We start from the raw sequence: 16,647 nt of genomic DNA, 5'->3' as shown, positions 1-16,647 counted from the left end.
ATGGACCTACTGCCACATCTAATGGCTTACTGTGATCACTGGTCCTGTATATGCTGGGATTATAACACACAATACACTTTGTATGACGCTTATTAAAGCTGGTTAAGTGCTAATTTTACCCTCTTCATGGACTGGCCACTCACTCTAATATCAAGCATTTGGAAACCCCTCTCTAGAAATCCTGCGTTTGCCACTGACTTAGGGATTTAAGATTTTACCAGCACTACTTCTGATTGGTGACTATTAACAACACCATAAAGTACAGTGAAAAGAGAGCAAGTTGAGCTTTTACAACACCACTGACTGAAAATGTTTTATGTTGAGTCCAGCAAATACACTCCAGGCCTTTTGTATAACTGCACCTTCATCCAGGCGTGCAAGTGTAGGTATAGTCTGCCTGGGAGACGTAGCCAATCCCCCAAGTTATGACCATGACAGGGATGAGCAACTCCAACAGTACACTGTGGCCATGCCTTATAATTACTGGGGTCTGATATTTTTCTTAAGTCTCCTTGCCTTTGACAGATTAAGATTAATGCCCCCCCCATTTTTTAAATAGGGACATAGTGCACCTGAAAAAGGGCCGTGGCTTCATGGGGAAGGGCCTGGGAAGAGATAGGGGAGGCCAGGAGATGCTGGGGATAAAAGAAGAGGAAGCTACAAGTGAGAATGATAATAAACAGGAAAATTGACAGGCCCAAACAGCGCCCCCTGCCCTACGGTGCCCTGTGCCATGGCACTGGTTACACTATCCTAGTTACGGCCCTGGATGAATGACGCCTAGCGTATAGAGCGAGATAAATGGCACTGTGAAGATGTCCTACAACTCATCATTAGAACACTCTACAAGCAGACAAGTTATTGCAAACATGAGAGTTAGGTAGGGTCTGGGCGTATGAGAGGGAGCCGCAGCCTCTGCTGGTGGTCCAAGCAGACATTCTTTGCATTTTGCCTCCTCCGCTAGGTCGCGGTCGCCCCATATGCCTCTATAACAAACCGCCACTGAACCACATCATATTCAAAACAAGATATTTTGGAAAGAATTCATACAGGAACTTTGACCAAGTCACCAATACAGTCAACCAAAAAAAAAGGATGATCATGGCCAAATTGTACATTCATTAGGAAAACCCCTTACCTTATCTACTTCTATGCCTTGCCGATCATTTTGCCAGCTTTTGGCTCCGGGGGACCACTTTGCTGCACTATCCATTAGGTTTCTCCTTTCTCCCGGTAACCTGTAGGATAGAACACAGGTGCTGAGGATTTTAAAAAATATTCACACAAAGAGATAATAATGTGATCTGCACATCAATTTAATGAATTCACTTTAATGTGCCCTGTGATTTATAGAATTTAAATGAATAAACTACCCTGCAGCAGTAAGGGTTAACTGTTGTCCTCGGTGCGGCAAGTGGCAAGTAATTGACCCCACGTATTATGAAATTAAAATTTTTGGGGGGTTTTCTTACCATATAATACAAAATATGCAGTAATGTTGAAAAATAAAGAAATCTTAATTACAAATATAAAATATACTTTGATTTAAAACCAATATAACAGACAGTTATATAAACCAATTCACATTCATTATTTTAAGTGAATCAACAGCCTCAATGATGGAAAAATAAGCATTGTGGGGTAAACATTAGAAAAAAAAAAAGGGGGACTGTCCTATAAAAAACAAGTATACACGAGAGGTCTGTGTATAATACCCCCCGTTTTACTCTTTGCTTATATCTTACCTGTCAAAGTGTCCTATTAGCCTTGTACCAGTAGCGGTTATGGGAAAAGGAAGCCTGGGTGCCTCCATGAAAGGAGAGTTCAGTTTTCTGATAGGACTCCCCTCACTGCGCTTTCTGGGGGAGCAGGCGCTGTCAGAGTTTACACGTAACCTGGGAGAGAGTGATCACAAGTTAGAAAGCTCACCATTTCTTCTCAGTTACAGGCCAAAAGAGCATTACTGGGTACATCTCAATTCAGAGAAGACAATATATCATGGCAATGTACCCAGTTTAATGGTAGACAGAGATATTGCTAAAGCTAGACAGTACATCACTGCTCCTTGCCTCACTACATCGCAGCTCCCCTGCCTCAGTACATCACCGCTCCCCTGCCTCAGTACATCACCGCTCCCCTACCTCAGTACATCACCGCTCCCCTGCCTCACTACATCACCGCTCCCCTGCCTCAGTACATCACCGCTCCCCTGCCTCAGTACATCACCGCTCCCCTGCCTCAGTACATCACCGCTCCCCTGCCTCAGTACATCACCGCTTCCTGCCTCAGTACATCACCACTCCCCTACCTCAGTACATCACCGCTCCCCTACCTCAGTACATCACCGCTCCCCTACCTCAGTACATCACCGCTCCCTGCCTCAGTACATTACCGCTCCCTGCCTCAGTACATCACCGCTCCCCTGCCTCAGTACATCACCGCTCCCTGCCTCAGTACATCACCGCTCCCCTGCCTCAGTACATCACCGCTCCCTGCCTCAGTACATCACCGCTTCCTGCCTCAGTACATCACCGATCCCCTGCCTCAGTACATCACCCCTCCCCTGCCTCAGTACATCACCACTCCCCTACCTCAGTACATCACCCCTCCCCTGCCTCAGTACATCACCGCTCCCCTGCCTCAGTACATCACCGCTTCCTGCCTCAGTACATCACCGCTCCCCTACCTCAGTACATCACCGCTCCCTGCCTCAGTACATCACCGCTTCCTGCCTCAGTACATCACCGATCCCCTGCTTCAGTACATCACCCCTCCCCTGCCTCAGTACATCACCACTCCCCTACCTCAGTACATCACCCCTCCCCTGCCTCAGTACATCACCGCTCCCCTGCCTCAGTACATCACCGCTTCCTGCCTCAGTACATCACCGCTCCCCTACCTCAGTACATCACCGCTCCCCTGCCTCAGTACATCACCGCTCCCTGCCTCAGTACATCACCGCTCCCCTGCCTCAGTACATCACCGCTCCCTGCCTCAGTACATCACCGCTTCCCTGCCTCAGTACATCACCGCTCCCTGCCTCAGTACATCACCGCTTCCTGCCTCAGTACATCACCGATCCCCTACCTCAGTACATCACCCCTCCCCTGCCTCAGTACATCACCACTCCCCTACCTCAGTACATCACCCCTCCCCTGCCTCAGTACATCACCGCTCCCCTGCCTCAGTACATCACAACTCCCTGCCTCAGTACATCACCACTCCCCTGCCTCAGTACATCACCACTCCCCTGCCTCAGTACATCACTGCTCCCTCAGTACATCACCGCTCCCCTGCCTCAGTACATCACCGCTCCCTCAGTACATCACCGCTCCCTGCCTCAGTACATCACCACTCCCCTACCTCAGTACATCACCCCTCCCCTGCCTCAGTACATCACCGCTCCCCTGCCTCAGTACATCACCGATCCCCTGACTCAGTACATCACCGCTCCCCTGACTCAGTACATCACCGCTCCCCTGCCTCAGTACATCACCGCTCCCCTGCCTCAGTACATCACCGCTCCCCTGCCTCAGTACATCACCGCTCCCCTGCCTCAGTACATCACCGATCCCTGCCTCAGTACATCACCGATCCCTGCCTCAGTACATCACCGCTCCCTGCCTCAGTACATCACCGCTTCCTGCCTCAGTACATCGCCGCTCCTCTGCCTCAGTACATCACTGCTCCCCTGCCTCAGCACATCACCGCTCCCCTGCCTCAGCACATCACCGCTCCCCTGCCTCAGTACATCACCACTCCCTGCCTCACTACATCACCGCTCCCTGCCTCAGTACATCACCGCTCCCCTGCCTCAGTACATCACCGCTCCCCTGCCTCAGTACATCACCGCTTCCTGCCTCAGTACATCACCGCTCCCCTGCCTCAGTACATCACCGCTTCCTGCCTCAGTACATCACCACTCCCCTACCTCAGTACATCACCGCTCCCCTGCCTCAGTACATCACCGCTCCCTGCCTCAGTACATCACCGCTCCCCTGCCTCAGTACATCACCGCTCCCCTGCCTCACTACATCACCGCTCCCCTGCCTCAGTACATCACCGCTCCCCTGCCTCAGTACATCACCGCTCCCCTGCCTCAGTACATCACCGCTCCCTGCCTCAGTACATCACCGCTCCCCTGCCTCAGTACATCACTGCTCCCTGTACATCACTGCTCCCTGCCTCAGTACATCACAGCTTCCCTGCCTCAGTACATCACTGCTTCCTGCACATCACGGCTCCCTGCCTCAGTACATCACTGCTCCCTGCACATCACTGCTCCCTGCACATCACTGCTCCCTGCTTCAGTACATCACTGCTCCCTGCACATCACTGCTCCCTGCCTCAGTACATCACTGCTCCCTGCCTCAGTACATCACTGCTCCCTGCACATCACTGCTCCCTGCTTCAGTACATCACTGCTCCCTGCACATCACCGCTCTCCTGCCCCAGTACATCACTGCTTCTCTTATTATTAAAAATAAATTAGCATAAAGTATTTCTATATAAGCATTCAGGGTTTATTCAGAGGCGGCCGTACGGTCTACGACCGCATGGCCGCCTCGATGTTTGTCTACTGCGCATGCGCACGAGGGAGCCGGGTCCTTCGTGCGCATGCGTGAGACCCGCTACGACCGACAACGCCGGTCGTAGCGGGTCTCTTTCCAAAGGGGGCGAGCTGTCGATGTTGATTGACAGCTCGCCCCGTTTGGAAGGCGGGCCGAGGGGGTGGCAGCCCAAACGGAGGCGTTCCCATGGGAACGCCTGCCGTTTGGGGGAGGCCCCACTGACATCACTAGTGATGTCAGTGGAGAGCTTCCGGCTCTGACAGAGCCAGAAGCTCTCCGGGGCATACGACAAGTGAGACCCTACCCTAGGGTCTCGTCGTAAGCCCCGATGGTCGCGATGGTCAATGACCATCACGACCATCACCCTAGCGGTCGTTAGAGCTGTGGGTGTAAACCCACAGCCTAACGACCGAAACAGAGGCGGGCGGTCAGGATGCAAGCGGCCGCCCAGTTTCTGAGCGAGCGCTTGCATCCTCCGACCGCCTCTGAATGAGGGCCTCAGTGCTTATTCATATCAATTAAAATACATACATTCCGTAATATACTCGTAAACTGCTTGTTAATAGTGGCACAGGTATTAACACATGAAGTGCAGCTAGATAATCACTTTTCAGAACATATATTTAATTTCAACAGTTGCTACAATAATTATAAAGTATAAGGTGCTTGTTCAAGTTCAGATACATATATTCTCCAGTGTAAAACAGCTTCTAGTACTGGTCTAATACTTAGTTGGGGGTTTCTTTTCCTGCTGGATAGGATACATTTTCTATATGGGTTTGTAGCCGTAGCTTCCTTTTTTAGTCTGGCCATGACCAGCTGACCTCATACCTAGGCTCAGCCAGAATATCCTCTGTGGCCTCTGCCTCCTTCCTCAGGGCTCGTTGCTCCAGTTTTTTCTCCGCTCTACAATGTGCGAGAAAGGTGGGACTGTAGAATGTGATGGAAAACAACACAGCGCAATCTTCACAGTTTAATCCCATTCATGTAAAAGCAGGCCTAGCCCACATATGGCTCTCCAGCTGTTGTGTAACTACAAGTCCCAGCATACCCTCCCACCAATCATCTGGTAATGCATGCTGGGACTTGTAGTTTCACAACAGCTGTAAAGCCACAGGTTGGCCAAGCTTGATCTAAAGAATCAGTCCTGAGTTACCAAGTCCTGTTGTATTACTCCACATGCCTCTTACATACTTGCCTTCCCCAATCTCACTCACCCTTCAGGTATGCTGATGTATTTGTGCGAGACTAGTCCTCTCATTCCCGCGGATTCCCCTCTCCACCAGTCGCCACATGCCTTGCTGTGCAGTAGTAACGTGTCCCCTTTTTTGAATGACAGCTCTTGTGGTGTCCGGGCTGAGTAGTCAAACTTTGCCACAACCCCCACTATGTCCAACTCTAGAAGATCCAGAAAACAGTAGGTAAGTTACTGTAGTAAGACTATTTACCTTTCATATTACTTGGGGACGGTGGTGTCAGTTAGATACATGAATACAGTATAAACAGAATTGAAGGAATGAAGAGTAGGAGAAAATAGGGAATACTGTATATTTACTAAAGTGCTGATTTTTAGAAGTGGAGTTGTTGCCCATAGCAACCAATCAGGTTCTACTTATCATTTATCTAGCACCTTCTAAAAGATAATAGCTAGAATTTGATTGGTTGCTATGGGCAACAACTCCACTTTTAAAAACCCACACTTTAGTAAATATACAGACCCAGGGGTATATCTGCTAGAGTACGGGTTTTTAGTAGTGGAGTGGTTGCCCATATCAACCAATCAGATTCTAGCTATTATCTTTTAGAAGGTGCTAGATAAATGACAAGTATTATTATTATTATTATTATTAACAGTTTCTTATATAGCGCAGCATATTCCGTTGCGCTTTACAATTGGAAACATTGATAGAACAAAACAGGGTAATAACAGACAGACATAGAGGTAAGAGGGCCCTGCTTGCAAGCTTACAATCTATAGGGAAACAGGCATTGATACACAAGGATAGGTGCTATATATATTGCAATTTGGTCTGGCCAGAATGCAGAGTTTCTTGGTGGGCTGCATGATCCAGTCACACAGGAATGTCGGCAAAATGTCAGGAGTATGTGAAAGAAAGACAATATGTGAGGTAATGTGTGGACTGTGAGAGGGGATGTGATAAGACATGGAAGCTATGAAGGTTATGTGGTCGGTTCTGAAATCTGATAAGCTTGTCTGAAGAGGTGAGTTTTCAGGGAACGCTTGAAGGATTGAAGAGTAGAGGTAAGTCTTATTGTGTGTGGTAAGGCATTCCATAGAGTGGGTGCAGCCCGAAGAAAGTCCTGTAACCGTAAATGGGAGCAAGTAATGCGTGGGGATGAGAGACGCAGTTCTTGTGCTGAGCGGAGAGGTCGGGTTGGGAGATATTTTGAGATGAGTGAAGAGATGTATGTTGGTGTAATTCGGTTAATGGCCTTATGTGTAAGTAACAGTATTTTGTATTGAATACGGTAGAAAACCGGCAACCAATGGAGGGACTGACAGAGCGGGGCAGCAGACGATGAACGTTTGGCAGGAAGATAAGCCTCGCAGCTGCATTCATAATGGATTGTAATGGCGATAGCGTGTTTTTGGGAAGACCAGTAAGGAGACTATTGCAATAGTCAATGCGGGAAATAATGAGTGCATGGATTAGAGTTTTTGCAGTGTCTTGTGTGAGATATGGTCGAATTTTGTATATGTTTTTTAGATGTATGTAACATGATTTTGAGACAGATTGAATGTGGGGAACAAAGGACAATTCAGAATCAAGGATGACACCAAGGCAACGAGCTTGTGGGGTGGGGTGGATTGTTGAGTTATCAACAGTGATAAAGAGATCAGATTGGTAACTGTTATTGGCCGGTGGAAATATAATTAATTCTGTTTTAGAAATATTAAGTTTCAGGTAGCGAGATGACATCCAAGATGAAATGGCAGAAATACATTCAGTGACACGGACCAATACAGATGGTGATAAATCTGGAGAGGATAGGTAGATTTGAGTATCATCCGCATACAGATGGTACTGAAATCCAAAAGAGCGGATTAGTTTGCCAAGAGAGGTGGTATAGATTGAGAATAGCAAAGGACCAGTAGAATCTGATTGGTTGCTATGGGCAACATATCCTCTTCTAAAAACTCTCACTTTATTAAATATACTCCTGATCTACACATCAGGGGTATATTTACTAAAGTGAGAGCTTTTATAAGTGGAGATGTTGCCCATAGCAACCAATCAGATTCTACTTAACATTTATTGAGCACCTTCTAGACGATAATAGCTAGAATCTGATTGGTTGTTATGGGCAACATCTCATTCTTGCTTCTTTTGCGACAGTCGCATCTGCGACTGTATACTAATGCCGCTGCAAAGCTCTCTGCTGGTGTATATCCGTGCATCCGAATGTGCAAGGACAGAGACGCCCATTCTGTAGACCCTGTATTACCGTCTGGTGCGTCTTTAGATGCACCATTGAAACTTGCACCAGCTCTGTGGCAGTAATATTGGATGAGTATCTGCAAGTGCAGATGTGACTGAGTTGTATAGGACTCTGCATCACCCATATCTGTGTATGCGCGGAACCGTACAAGTGCGGACTTATTTGTCCAACTCAGTAAGGAATTCTGTGAGAGCCGGCTTGTAGGCAGCATTGAAAATAGAACTGAAGGTTTTATTTTTAAATCAATAGGACAGAAGCATATAGATAGACAAGTGTAAAAGACAAAATGTATAAAGGTTGAGTCCGTCTCTGACCATCCTCGCTGACCGCCATCTCCTGCTGCATTTCTTGGTCACTTTCTTCAATGGTGGCCTCCAGGGCCAGCGCGTCACTAGAAGGAAACGGCAAAGACCAACCTCAGTGACTCATCTCTAAAATATTATTGAAGGTGACGTCTTTTCAGAATAAAAATCAACTTTCTGGTACCTGCAGTTTATTTTCTTTTATTTACAAGACGCCATAAAAGTGTCCACAGTGCCATACAGTACAGCTCTATAGTCTTTGTCTATAATTGTGCATTCAATTATGGATCAAATTAAATTGATCATCAGGAGTCAAAATAAACCACACATGCAACTGGTGCATGAAAGAGAAACAGTAAAGCCAAGCATAAAACGTTAAAGCAGCGAGATTGTTATACTGGACTGGATACAGGGGGCGTATCTATAATGGGTTCAGGGTGTGCGGTGCACACGGACCCAGGGGGCCTGCACAACACACACCCTGCACTCATATTATCTAAAATTTACCTCTCCGAGGTCCCGATTCGGGTGTCTATGCGCTGTGAGGAAATCACCGGGAAAATGGCAGCCGCGCCATTTGCGCGGCGATCTGCGCATGAGCAGTAGACTATGAGCACACTCTAGTCTACTGATTCTGCGGTAGCTGGCCAACCGCATCAGTCAGTTGTCGGCCGCCGGGGTGAGAGGAGGGGGCCAGTGACGGGGGATGCACACAGGCCCTCTCCTCGATAAAGACGCCCCTGACTGGATGCACTATAGCATTTTTTGCGTTCAAACCTTCGAAAATTACGTTTTTGAAAGTTTAGCCGCTCGCCACATATGCACCAAAGATGGTTGTGCGGTGGGTAACGCTCTCGCTTTTCAAGGTACTAATCTGAACATAGAAAACGACATTTAGCATTACAGTGCTATCTTTGGCCGACTCTCTCTTTCAAGGTACAAACTCACCAGTACTCCTCATCCTCTTCCACCGTCATGCACTTCTCGTACACAGGGCCCTCCAGTTCAGTTGGCCCCGGGAAAATCCGCTCTTGGTAAATGATAATGGTCTTCACAACCTCATTAACGTGAGCCTGGACAGACACGGGGTCCTGTCCTTCAGGGATAGAAACTAACGTTGGACCAAAGCAGACTGCCAAGTTGTATGGATCCATCATGTTCTCATCACTGTACTGAGACAAACTAGAGTATGCAGAAACAAGAAAATTATATGTAAACTCTACTGTTGAAGAAGAATCAGAAGAATTGTACAGTATTAGAGGGAAATATGCAAAATAGTCAAAAATATAACACGTACTATCTGTTGGTGATTTTTACATCTATTCTCTAGTAGAGTGTACATAGCTCTTGTCCTGGATCTCCTGCCATCTTCAGAGGGTAAGTTGCAGCAGCAGCTCCTGCCATCTTACCTTAGGAGGGCTGTCGCTGCTGCTGGTCTGGCCGTGGCTGGCCAAGTCCCGGCACCTGCGCAATGAATCTGGCAAATGCCGGGACCGGTGCACCGACCGTGGTGCCACGCATGCGCATAACACTGGCTTCTGGGGACTTCCTGCCAGATTCATAGCGCAGGCTGCAACTTATCCTCTGAAGATGGCAGGAGATCTAGGACAAGAGCTATGTACACTCTAATAGAGAATGAATGTAAAAATCACCAACGGATAATCGCAGCCCCGGACTGGGGCTGCCTGTCCTTTGCGTGACTGGCAGTTGGTGATCCCAATGGGAAGACACCTCGAGTCACAGAGAAGCCGGTGCAGTCACGGACTGCAACTGCATCACTGAAGTAGCAGATTTTACTGGGAAGGGGCCGCAGCCCCTAAGTAAAATCCACCACTGGTAAGTTGTACAGAGTCATCTATACCACTAGTGACATCACCGGCCTCAAAAACCTGACATCATGAGGTTTTAACTGAGTAATTCAAATAGATTTATGTGCTACTCTGTCCAAAACCAATGATGTCACCAAAAAGACAAAACTGAAAGGCAAAAGCCAAAGAACTGACTTTGGCCAGCCCCCCGAAGACGCAGCCGCAACAAAACTAGCGCAGTCATCATCATCAACTTGACCAACATTAATCAGCATTAGCACGTATCCTTACACCATGGTTCAGGAAGCTATACTGGATACGCTTCTGAAGAGACTAGGTTGCATCTCCAGGGAGCGTACTATATAACCGTGCGCATGACTACCGTACTCTACTACAGTAAGGAGCCTCGAGTGCAAGGTGCTTAAAGCTGACATTTACATCTCAGGCTCTTAGGGGTCTATTTATCAAGCAGAGATAACCCATTATCCCAGTGTTATTTCCATTTCTCTATATTTATCAAGAGGCATACAATGGATTTCTCCATCGGTTTACATACAGAAATATCCCACTTCCTCTCCTGGTGGCTGCTGGTCTTGCTCTTCCGCTCTCTCCTTGGCTTTCCTGACTTGGGCAGACGCAATACGGATGCAAAACCACAAGAGAAGATTGCATCAACATAAAGATGATGCAAAACTATAAAAAACACATCGCCGAAGGGGCGATTTAGCGTAACACCTCTCTGGCATAAAACCGATCATCAAAATGTATCAGCGAAAAGTGGCAAAATTAGAATCGACTAACAGATGTGCCCACATACATATATCCTCCGTGCGCTACAAGTCGTGCCACACAACGCGTGACCTCAGTGTGACTCGGTAGTGCCGAGCGTCTATTCGTGCAACTTTTTAACTTCAATTGCATCTTATTCGCACAGTGATGTGAATAGATAGCACAAGCAGCTTCTGCTGATTAAAATGATATGCAGCTGTGTTCTCTGTGCCTCTGCAGGTATATCTGCATTTGAAATGCTACGTTACAGTGTTACAGCCGCTGACACTGTAACGTAGCATTTCTAATGCAGATACAGCCGCACTTGCTCAGAGAACATAGGTATGCTGCATATCATTTTAATCAGCAGAATTGGCTTGTGCTATCAATTCACATCGCTCTGCGAATAAGACGCATTTGAAGGTAAAAGGTTGCAGAAAAAGCCGGTTGGTGCTACCGAGTCATGCCACGGCATGGCGCGACTAGAAGGGCTGTTTAACGCGCCAGGACATTAGATGTATGTGGACCCATCTGTATCTTAGAATAAAATAGCGAATGACGATAAATAGACCACTTAATCCCTACCAAGATAATGCCAATAAAACTGAGATTTGCTGTATTAGCAATAGTTTTTATCTACCATCTTTCCCATTCAACATCAGATGAGCAATTTGCAGCTAATTAAATAATGGGTCTATTCACTAAGCCTTGGAGAGAGATAAAATGGAGAAAGATAAGTCCCAGCCAATCAGCTCCTAACTGTCATTTGTCAAACACAGCCTGTGATATGGCAGTTAGGAGCTGATTGGCTGGTACTTATCTTTCTCCATTTTATCTCTCTCCAAGGCTTAGTGAATAGACCCCAATCTCTAACAGCATAATTGGGTGTCCTAAATCAAAATGTATGGGCACCTTCACCTATTGGTCCGTCTGTTGACTCCTTACAGATGCGTAGTGTTTCTGTGGCCGATAACCACAAAAGTAAGTCAAGCAGTCAGCTCACCTTAACAGGTTTTTATAAAGTTGCGATGTGAGATGACAGCTATATAATAGTCAGTGACAACATGACTATTATCTGCCTGGTTTCCTTATGTTACTCACTGATTTAAGAAGGCAAAGAGGTATCTTAGGACAAGGCTGACAATCGGAGGGAGCCGAGACACCAACTTCTTCAGCTGTACCGCTCTATCTTGGGACTCCAGCTCTGTGAGGAGAGAAGCAGATAATAATAGTTTACAAAGCAAAAATAGGAAACTGTATCACAGCGTTTGCCATACATGCATGTCACAGTACATATGATGATCGTCACAAAACTGGAAATTAAATTGATTTACATTGAATCGATATAATGACAATGGGGGAGATGTATCAAACCTTCAAGAGACTGGAGACGCTGCCCATAGTAACCAATCAGCTTCTGTCATTTTATAGACTGTGCTCGATAAATGATAGCTAGTAGCTGATTGGTTGCTATGGGCAACTTCCCCACTTTATCTCTCTCAAAGTTTTGATACATCTCCCTTATAGGTCGGGATGTACTAAATGAAAAATGCGATAAAAACCCAGTTTTCGGGGCTGTACAGAATTTTCCATATCTAGTATTGGGTGGCCGCCAGGGCTCAGCTTTTGCTGACGTTACCCTATAGAAGCCTATGGGCTTCTAGCGCATCGCGTTGGTATGAGGGATCCCACCATGCCCCATGGCTGCCACGTCACTCTGTGCATGCGCAGATGGACTAACCCAGATGTCCAGGGCGCAGCGTAGATCGCAAAGGACAGCTATTATCGGAAGAGCTGTCCTTTGTGGTACTGATCGCATATGTTAGTACATACACGATCAGTAGGGATGCGATCTCAGGCGGGATGTACCGCACAATGTTACTATATCAAGCCCAGAGTGAAAAGTGGGCCTGACCTTACGATCCACAGTGGCCACCCTTTGTGGAGGCCCAATTTCATCATGCTCCCAACCAGGGCTAATGAATGCCAAGGAAGGGAACACATTCATTAAGGCAATAGGCAACTTAAAGTTTCACCACCATTTTTTTGAGTTCAGTCAAACTTTAATTTTGAGGTCCTGTGACAAGGCTGCCCAGTACTATGCCTGCAGAACTGATGGGCGCACTCACGGAGACTGGTCAGCAGGTCATGGAACATTTCATTGGGAAATAGTGGCTTCTCCAGGCCTCTGAAGTACAGCTTGAGAACGCCGGCCACAGAATCCACATCGTTCCCAGTGTAACTTGAGGATAATGGGTCCTCACCTGGGAAAGAAAATAAAACGATGCCCTTATGTACTTTAAGTATATAGACTTCTAGATGGATTCACTGTGTCTCAGCTTCCCTGCATTTACTTTCATTGTGTGATATTAACTGTAATGATTAAATCTACTTTCTGAAAGGTTGCAAATGCATTATTAAATCTGCTTATGTTTGTAGTTTATTTGTAAATGAAGTGTCTGAAGGTGCCCACACACATAGCGATTTTTTTCCCGATCTGGCCGATTCCGACACATTGGAACGACAGATCGGGTAAAAAATGCCCAAATCGTGAGTCCCCACTCATGATCAAGATGCGATGCGCGCCCCCGCAGGTCGCACATCGCATCGTCAGATCTGCCATGCAGTACGGCAGATCTGACAATCTAGACAAAAATGCACTGTTAAAAACTCTGGTTGCAGGAGATCGGATGAAGATTGGACAGCATATCGTATGCAAATCGTGTGCATATCGTGTTCAGAGCTGCCGGGGAGAGTTTCAAGGGAAATTGGACCCATCGTCGGATCGTGAGTACATCACTATGTGTGTGGGCACCTTAAATGGTGTATTACTAGACACACATGATTCTACTTGCTATTAACGTGCAAATATGTGTGACTGATTCACACAAGAACCCCATAACTCCTGTACACTGTTAAAAAAGCTCTGGAGAAAAATGATGTATTAAATGTTGTGATGAGATTTGTTAGGACAATAGCTGCTAAAGGCAAATATAATCCCTCTATGCATAAAAAGGCTGACACAGGCACATAATGAGATAACAGTATTAGCATTGTGTGAGTCATTTGGATACCGGGCACGGTTTTGGGCACGTGGGAGACTGCCGGAGGGTTCTGAGGTGTTCAACCTCATTATTAAAAGTAACGTAGGGATTATAGTGTACAAATACTTTAGTAAAACTACAGTAGGTTACATTACATTGTAAAATTATTAGTTAAAGGTGACTTCATATTATTTATAGATATATCTGAGATCAGTAAAATGATTTGTCTAAAAAGTAACAAGAACTACAAGGACAACAAGCCATCCATTGCAAATTGAAAAAAAATGTTGTCACCATCAACATAGGAGGGTATTATCAGGGCCGTAGCTAGGGTAGTGTGGCCGGTGCCATCGCACAGGGCACCACAGGTCAGGGGGCGCTGTTTGGGCCTGTCAAATTTCTGTTTATTATCATTCTTGCTTGTAGCTTCCTCTTATTTCATCCCCAGCATCTCTTGGCCTCTCCTATCTCTTCCCTGGCCCTTCCCCATGAGGCCATGGCCCTTTTTTGGGTGTATTATGTCCCTTTGAAAAATGAGGTGGGGCGCCAATGCTCTTTCTGGCACAGGGCACCAAAAAGTCTAGTTACGGCTCTGGGTATTATTTACTGTAAGATAGTGACCGCAAAATCGCAAAAAAAAAAAAAAAAAAGAAGTAGCAATAGCTTTCTATCTATAACTACGGGGAGCTTTGTTTTGGCTTAAGATGGCCATACATGCAGCTGACCAGCCGACAGGGGAGGAGACAACCACCCGATAACTGGAGCTCTTCCATACTAGACACAATGTATGAGACGATCTCCATTTATAGCCTGAAGTTGGCCGAACAACAGTCGGATGAAAAACAAACTGAACGACCTACAGTAGACCGTATTTCAGCTGTTTCCAGGCTGTGAATGATCGTCGCTCAGTACTAAACACTGTACAATAATGGTTCAAAACAGTCATTATGGTCGGTTGCTTTGTACAGTTATCGTGCAGTGTATCGAACTCCACGAGACTATCCACAAAAGATACTTTGATGTATAGATACACCCCGTTCCTTTAGTGAGTGGGGTATGCCATTATATACAGTGGGAACAACTGAGAATTTCCATTGCTTTGCATAAAATAAATTACTACACATTGTTTCTTTTTTTTGATGTTTTTATTTATATATGCCTACTGAGCGAACTTTTAAAGCAACAGAACCACAACAGTCCCGACATCCTCCTACCAGAACATCGTATCATTAAGGGACATATTAAACAGTGTGTTATGGGTATGCAATCGGGAAGCCGACTGCCTAAATACCGGCAGCCGGCTTCCCGACTGTCATATCCCGGCAAGGGCGAAATGCCGGGCGTCTAGATGTAGGTTTAGGGCTCCCGGGGGGGGACTTAGGGTAAGGCACCCCCCGGGAGGGTTAGGCTAGGGGGAGGGAGGGTTAGGGCTCCCGGGGGGGGACTTAGGGTAAGGCACCCCCCGGGAGGGTTAGGCTAGGGGGAGGGAGGGTTAGGGTTAGGCACCCCGGGGGGGGACTTAGGGTTAGGCACCCCCCCGGGGGACTAGAGTTAGGCACCCCTAAGGAGGGTTAGGGGGGTTAGGTTAGACAATACTTACCTATCAATGATCGGGATTTCCAGCGCTGTCGGGCTTCCGCTGCCAGGATCTCTGCTGATGTCGAGCTGCCGGCGGTATTTCATACCAATTCCGTGTTATGTGTATATATATATATTATGTAGCAGCGCCATCAATTTGTCTCTTCCTATATTTGTTCATTATATTGTATGGTCAGGTTTACTCTTGATCAATGCAATTCAAATTTCCGAAGGTTTAATTTGATGGACCTGTGTCTTTTTTTCAATATTATCAATCAACTATGTCACTTTATAATCATATTGTGCCCAGCAGAGAAGTGGGCCTGACCTTTGGTTCCAAGATAATGCTAACATTCTGACAGGCTCATTTAACAACAATACTAAAAACGTTTGTTAAATATCGCTCGTTATCCCTACCGTTTTCGGTGGTAAAATAAATTTTCTTAACAGCTATTTATTAAACCCTTGCTCCCCGGCAAGTGAAAACAGTAATCCTCTTGTTCTTAATCTATTATTTCTTCATTTTCGCTCCTGACGAATCAGGGCCTTCGTGGGAGTGCCCCTGCTTGTTTAGCGCATTGACTTACACAGGACGCCGATGCAATACAGCTCCGGAGACATCAGTGACATCATTATACACTTCTCCCATGCTTTGGAGAGGGGAGAGTGATCGAGGAGGAGCCCCGCCACAGGGCGGATTGAGCTATTGTGTCCTGTCAATCAGCATCTGCCATGCCCCATTACTTTCAGTAGCCCCTGGCCTGTGATCCCCATAGAATAGGGGCATCACCCCGAAGTAGGCGGAGCTACAGGGGTGTCTGCAGGACAAAGTGGGAGTGACCGCTGCTGCCATGGGTGGAGTGATACCAGCGGAGGGAGGTGACGCGTTAAGGTGAGCGGGGGGGGATGAAAAGTTAGACGTGAAGAAGAGGGAGAGAGAGAATTAGGCAGAGAGTGGGTGAGGAGGACTCGCAGGCTCATTTAACAATAATACTAAAACGTCCTGCTGCATTGGTTGTCCGGGCGACTGACTAGCCGCTAAGAATTGTGGAAGGTAAATTATACAGATAACTGAGGGCCGGGTGACGATCGCTCGCCAGTGCTGGTTTAACAG

General features: G+C 46.7%; 1 protein-coding gene across 2 annotated transcripts in view; it reads right to left on the bottom strand.

Annotated features, from left to right (window-relative positions):
• ARHGAP4 (Rho GTPase activating protein 4) overlaps positions 1-16,647 on the bottom strand; it is a 142,035-nt gene that overhangs the window by 7,138 nt on the left and 118,250 nt on the right. For both annotated transcript variants that reach the window (XM_088443157.1, XM_088443848.1), the window contains exons 15-22: positions 13,041-13,175; positions 12,013-12,115; positions 9,284-9,517; positions 8,348-8,424; positions 5,789-5,969; positions 5,403-5,477; positions 1,746-1,895; positions 1,139-1,238 (exon numbers count right to left, since the gene is read on the bottom strand). In XM_088443157.1, the coding sequence (XP_088299283.1) occupies positions 1,139-1,238; positions 1,746-1,895; positions 5,403-5,477; positions 5,789-5,969; positions 8,348-8,424; positions 9,284-9,517; positions 12,013-12,115; positions 13,041-13,175 (1,055 nt within the window). The remainder of the gene's footprint in view (positions 1-1,138; positions 1,239-1,745; positions 1,896-5,402; positions 5,478-5,788; positions 5,970-8,347; positions 8,425-9,283; positions 9,518-12,012; positions 12,116-13,040; positions 13,176-16,647) is intronic.

Source organism: Taudactylus pleione, unplaced genomic scaffold (assembly GCF_031769625.1).
Source record: "Taudactylus pleione unplaced genomic scaffold, aTauple2 ptg000002l, whole genome shotgun sequence".
Lineage (NCBI taxonomy): Eukaryota > Metazoa > Chordata > Amphibia > Anura > Myobatrachidae > Taudactylus > Taudactylus pleione.
Note: the sequence above shows the minus strand (reverse complement) of the source record. Positions and strands in the feature narration are given on the sequence as shown.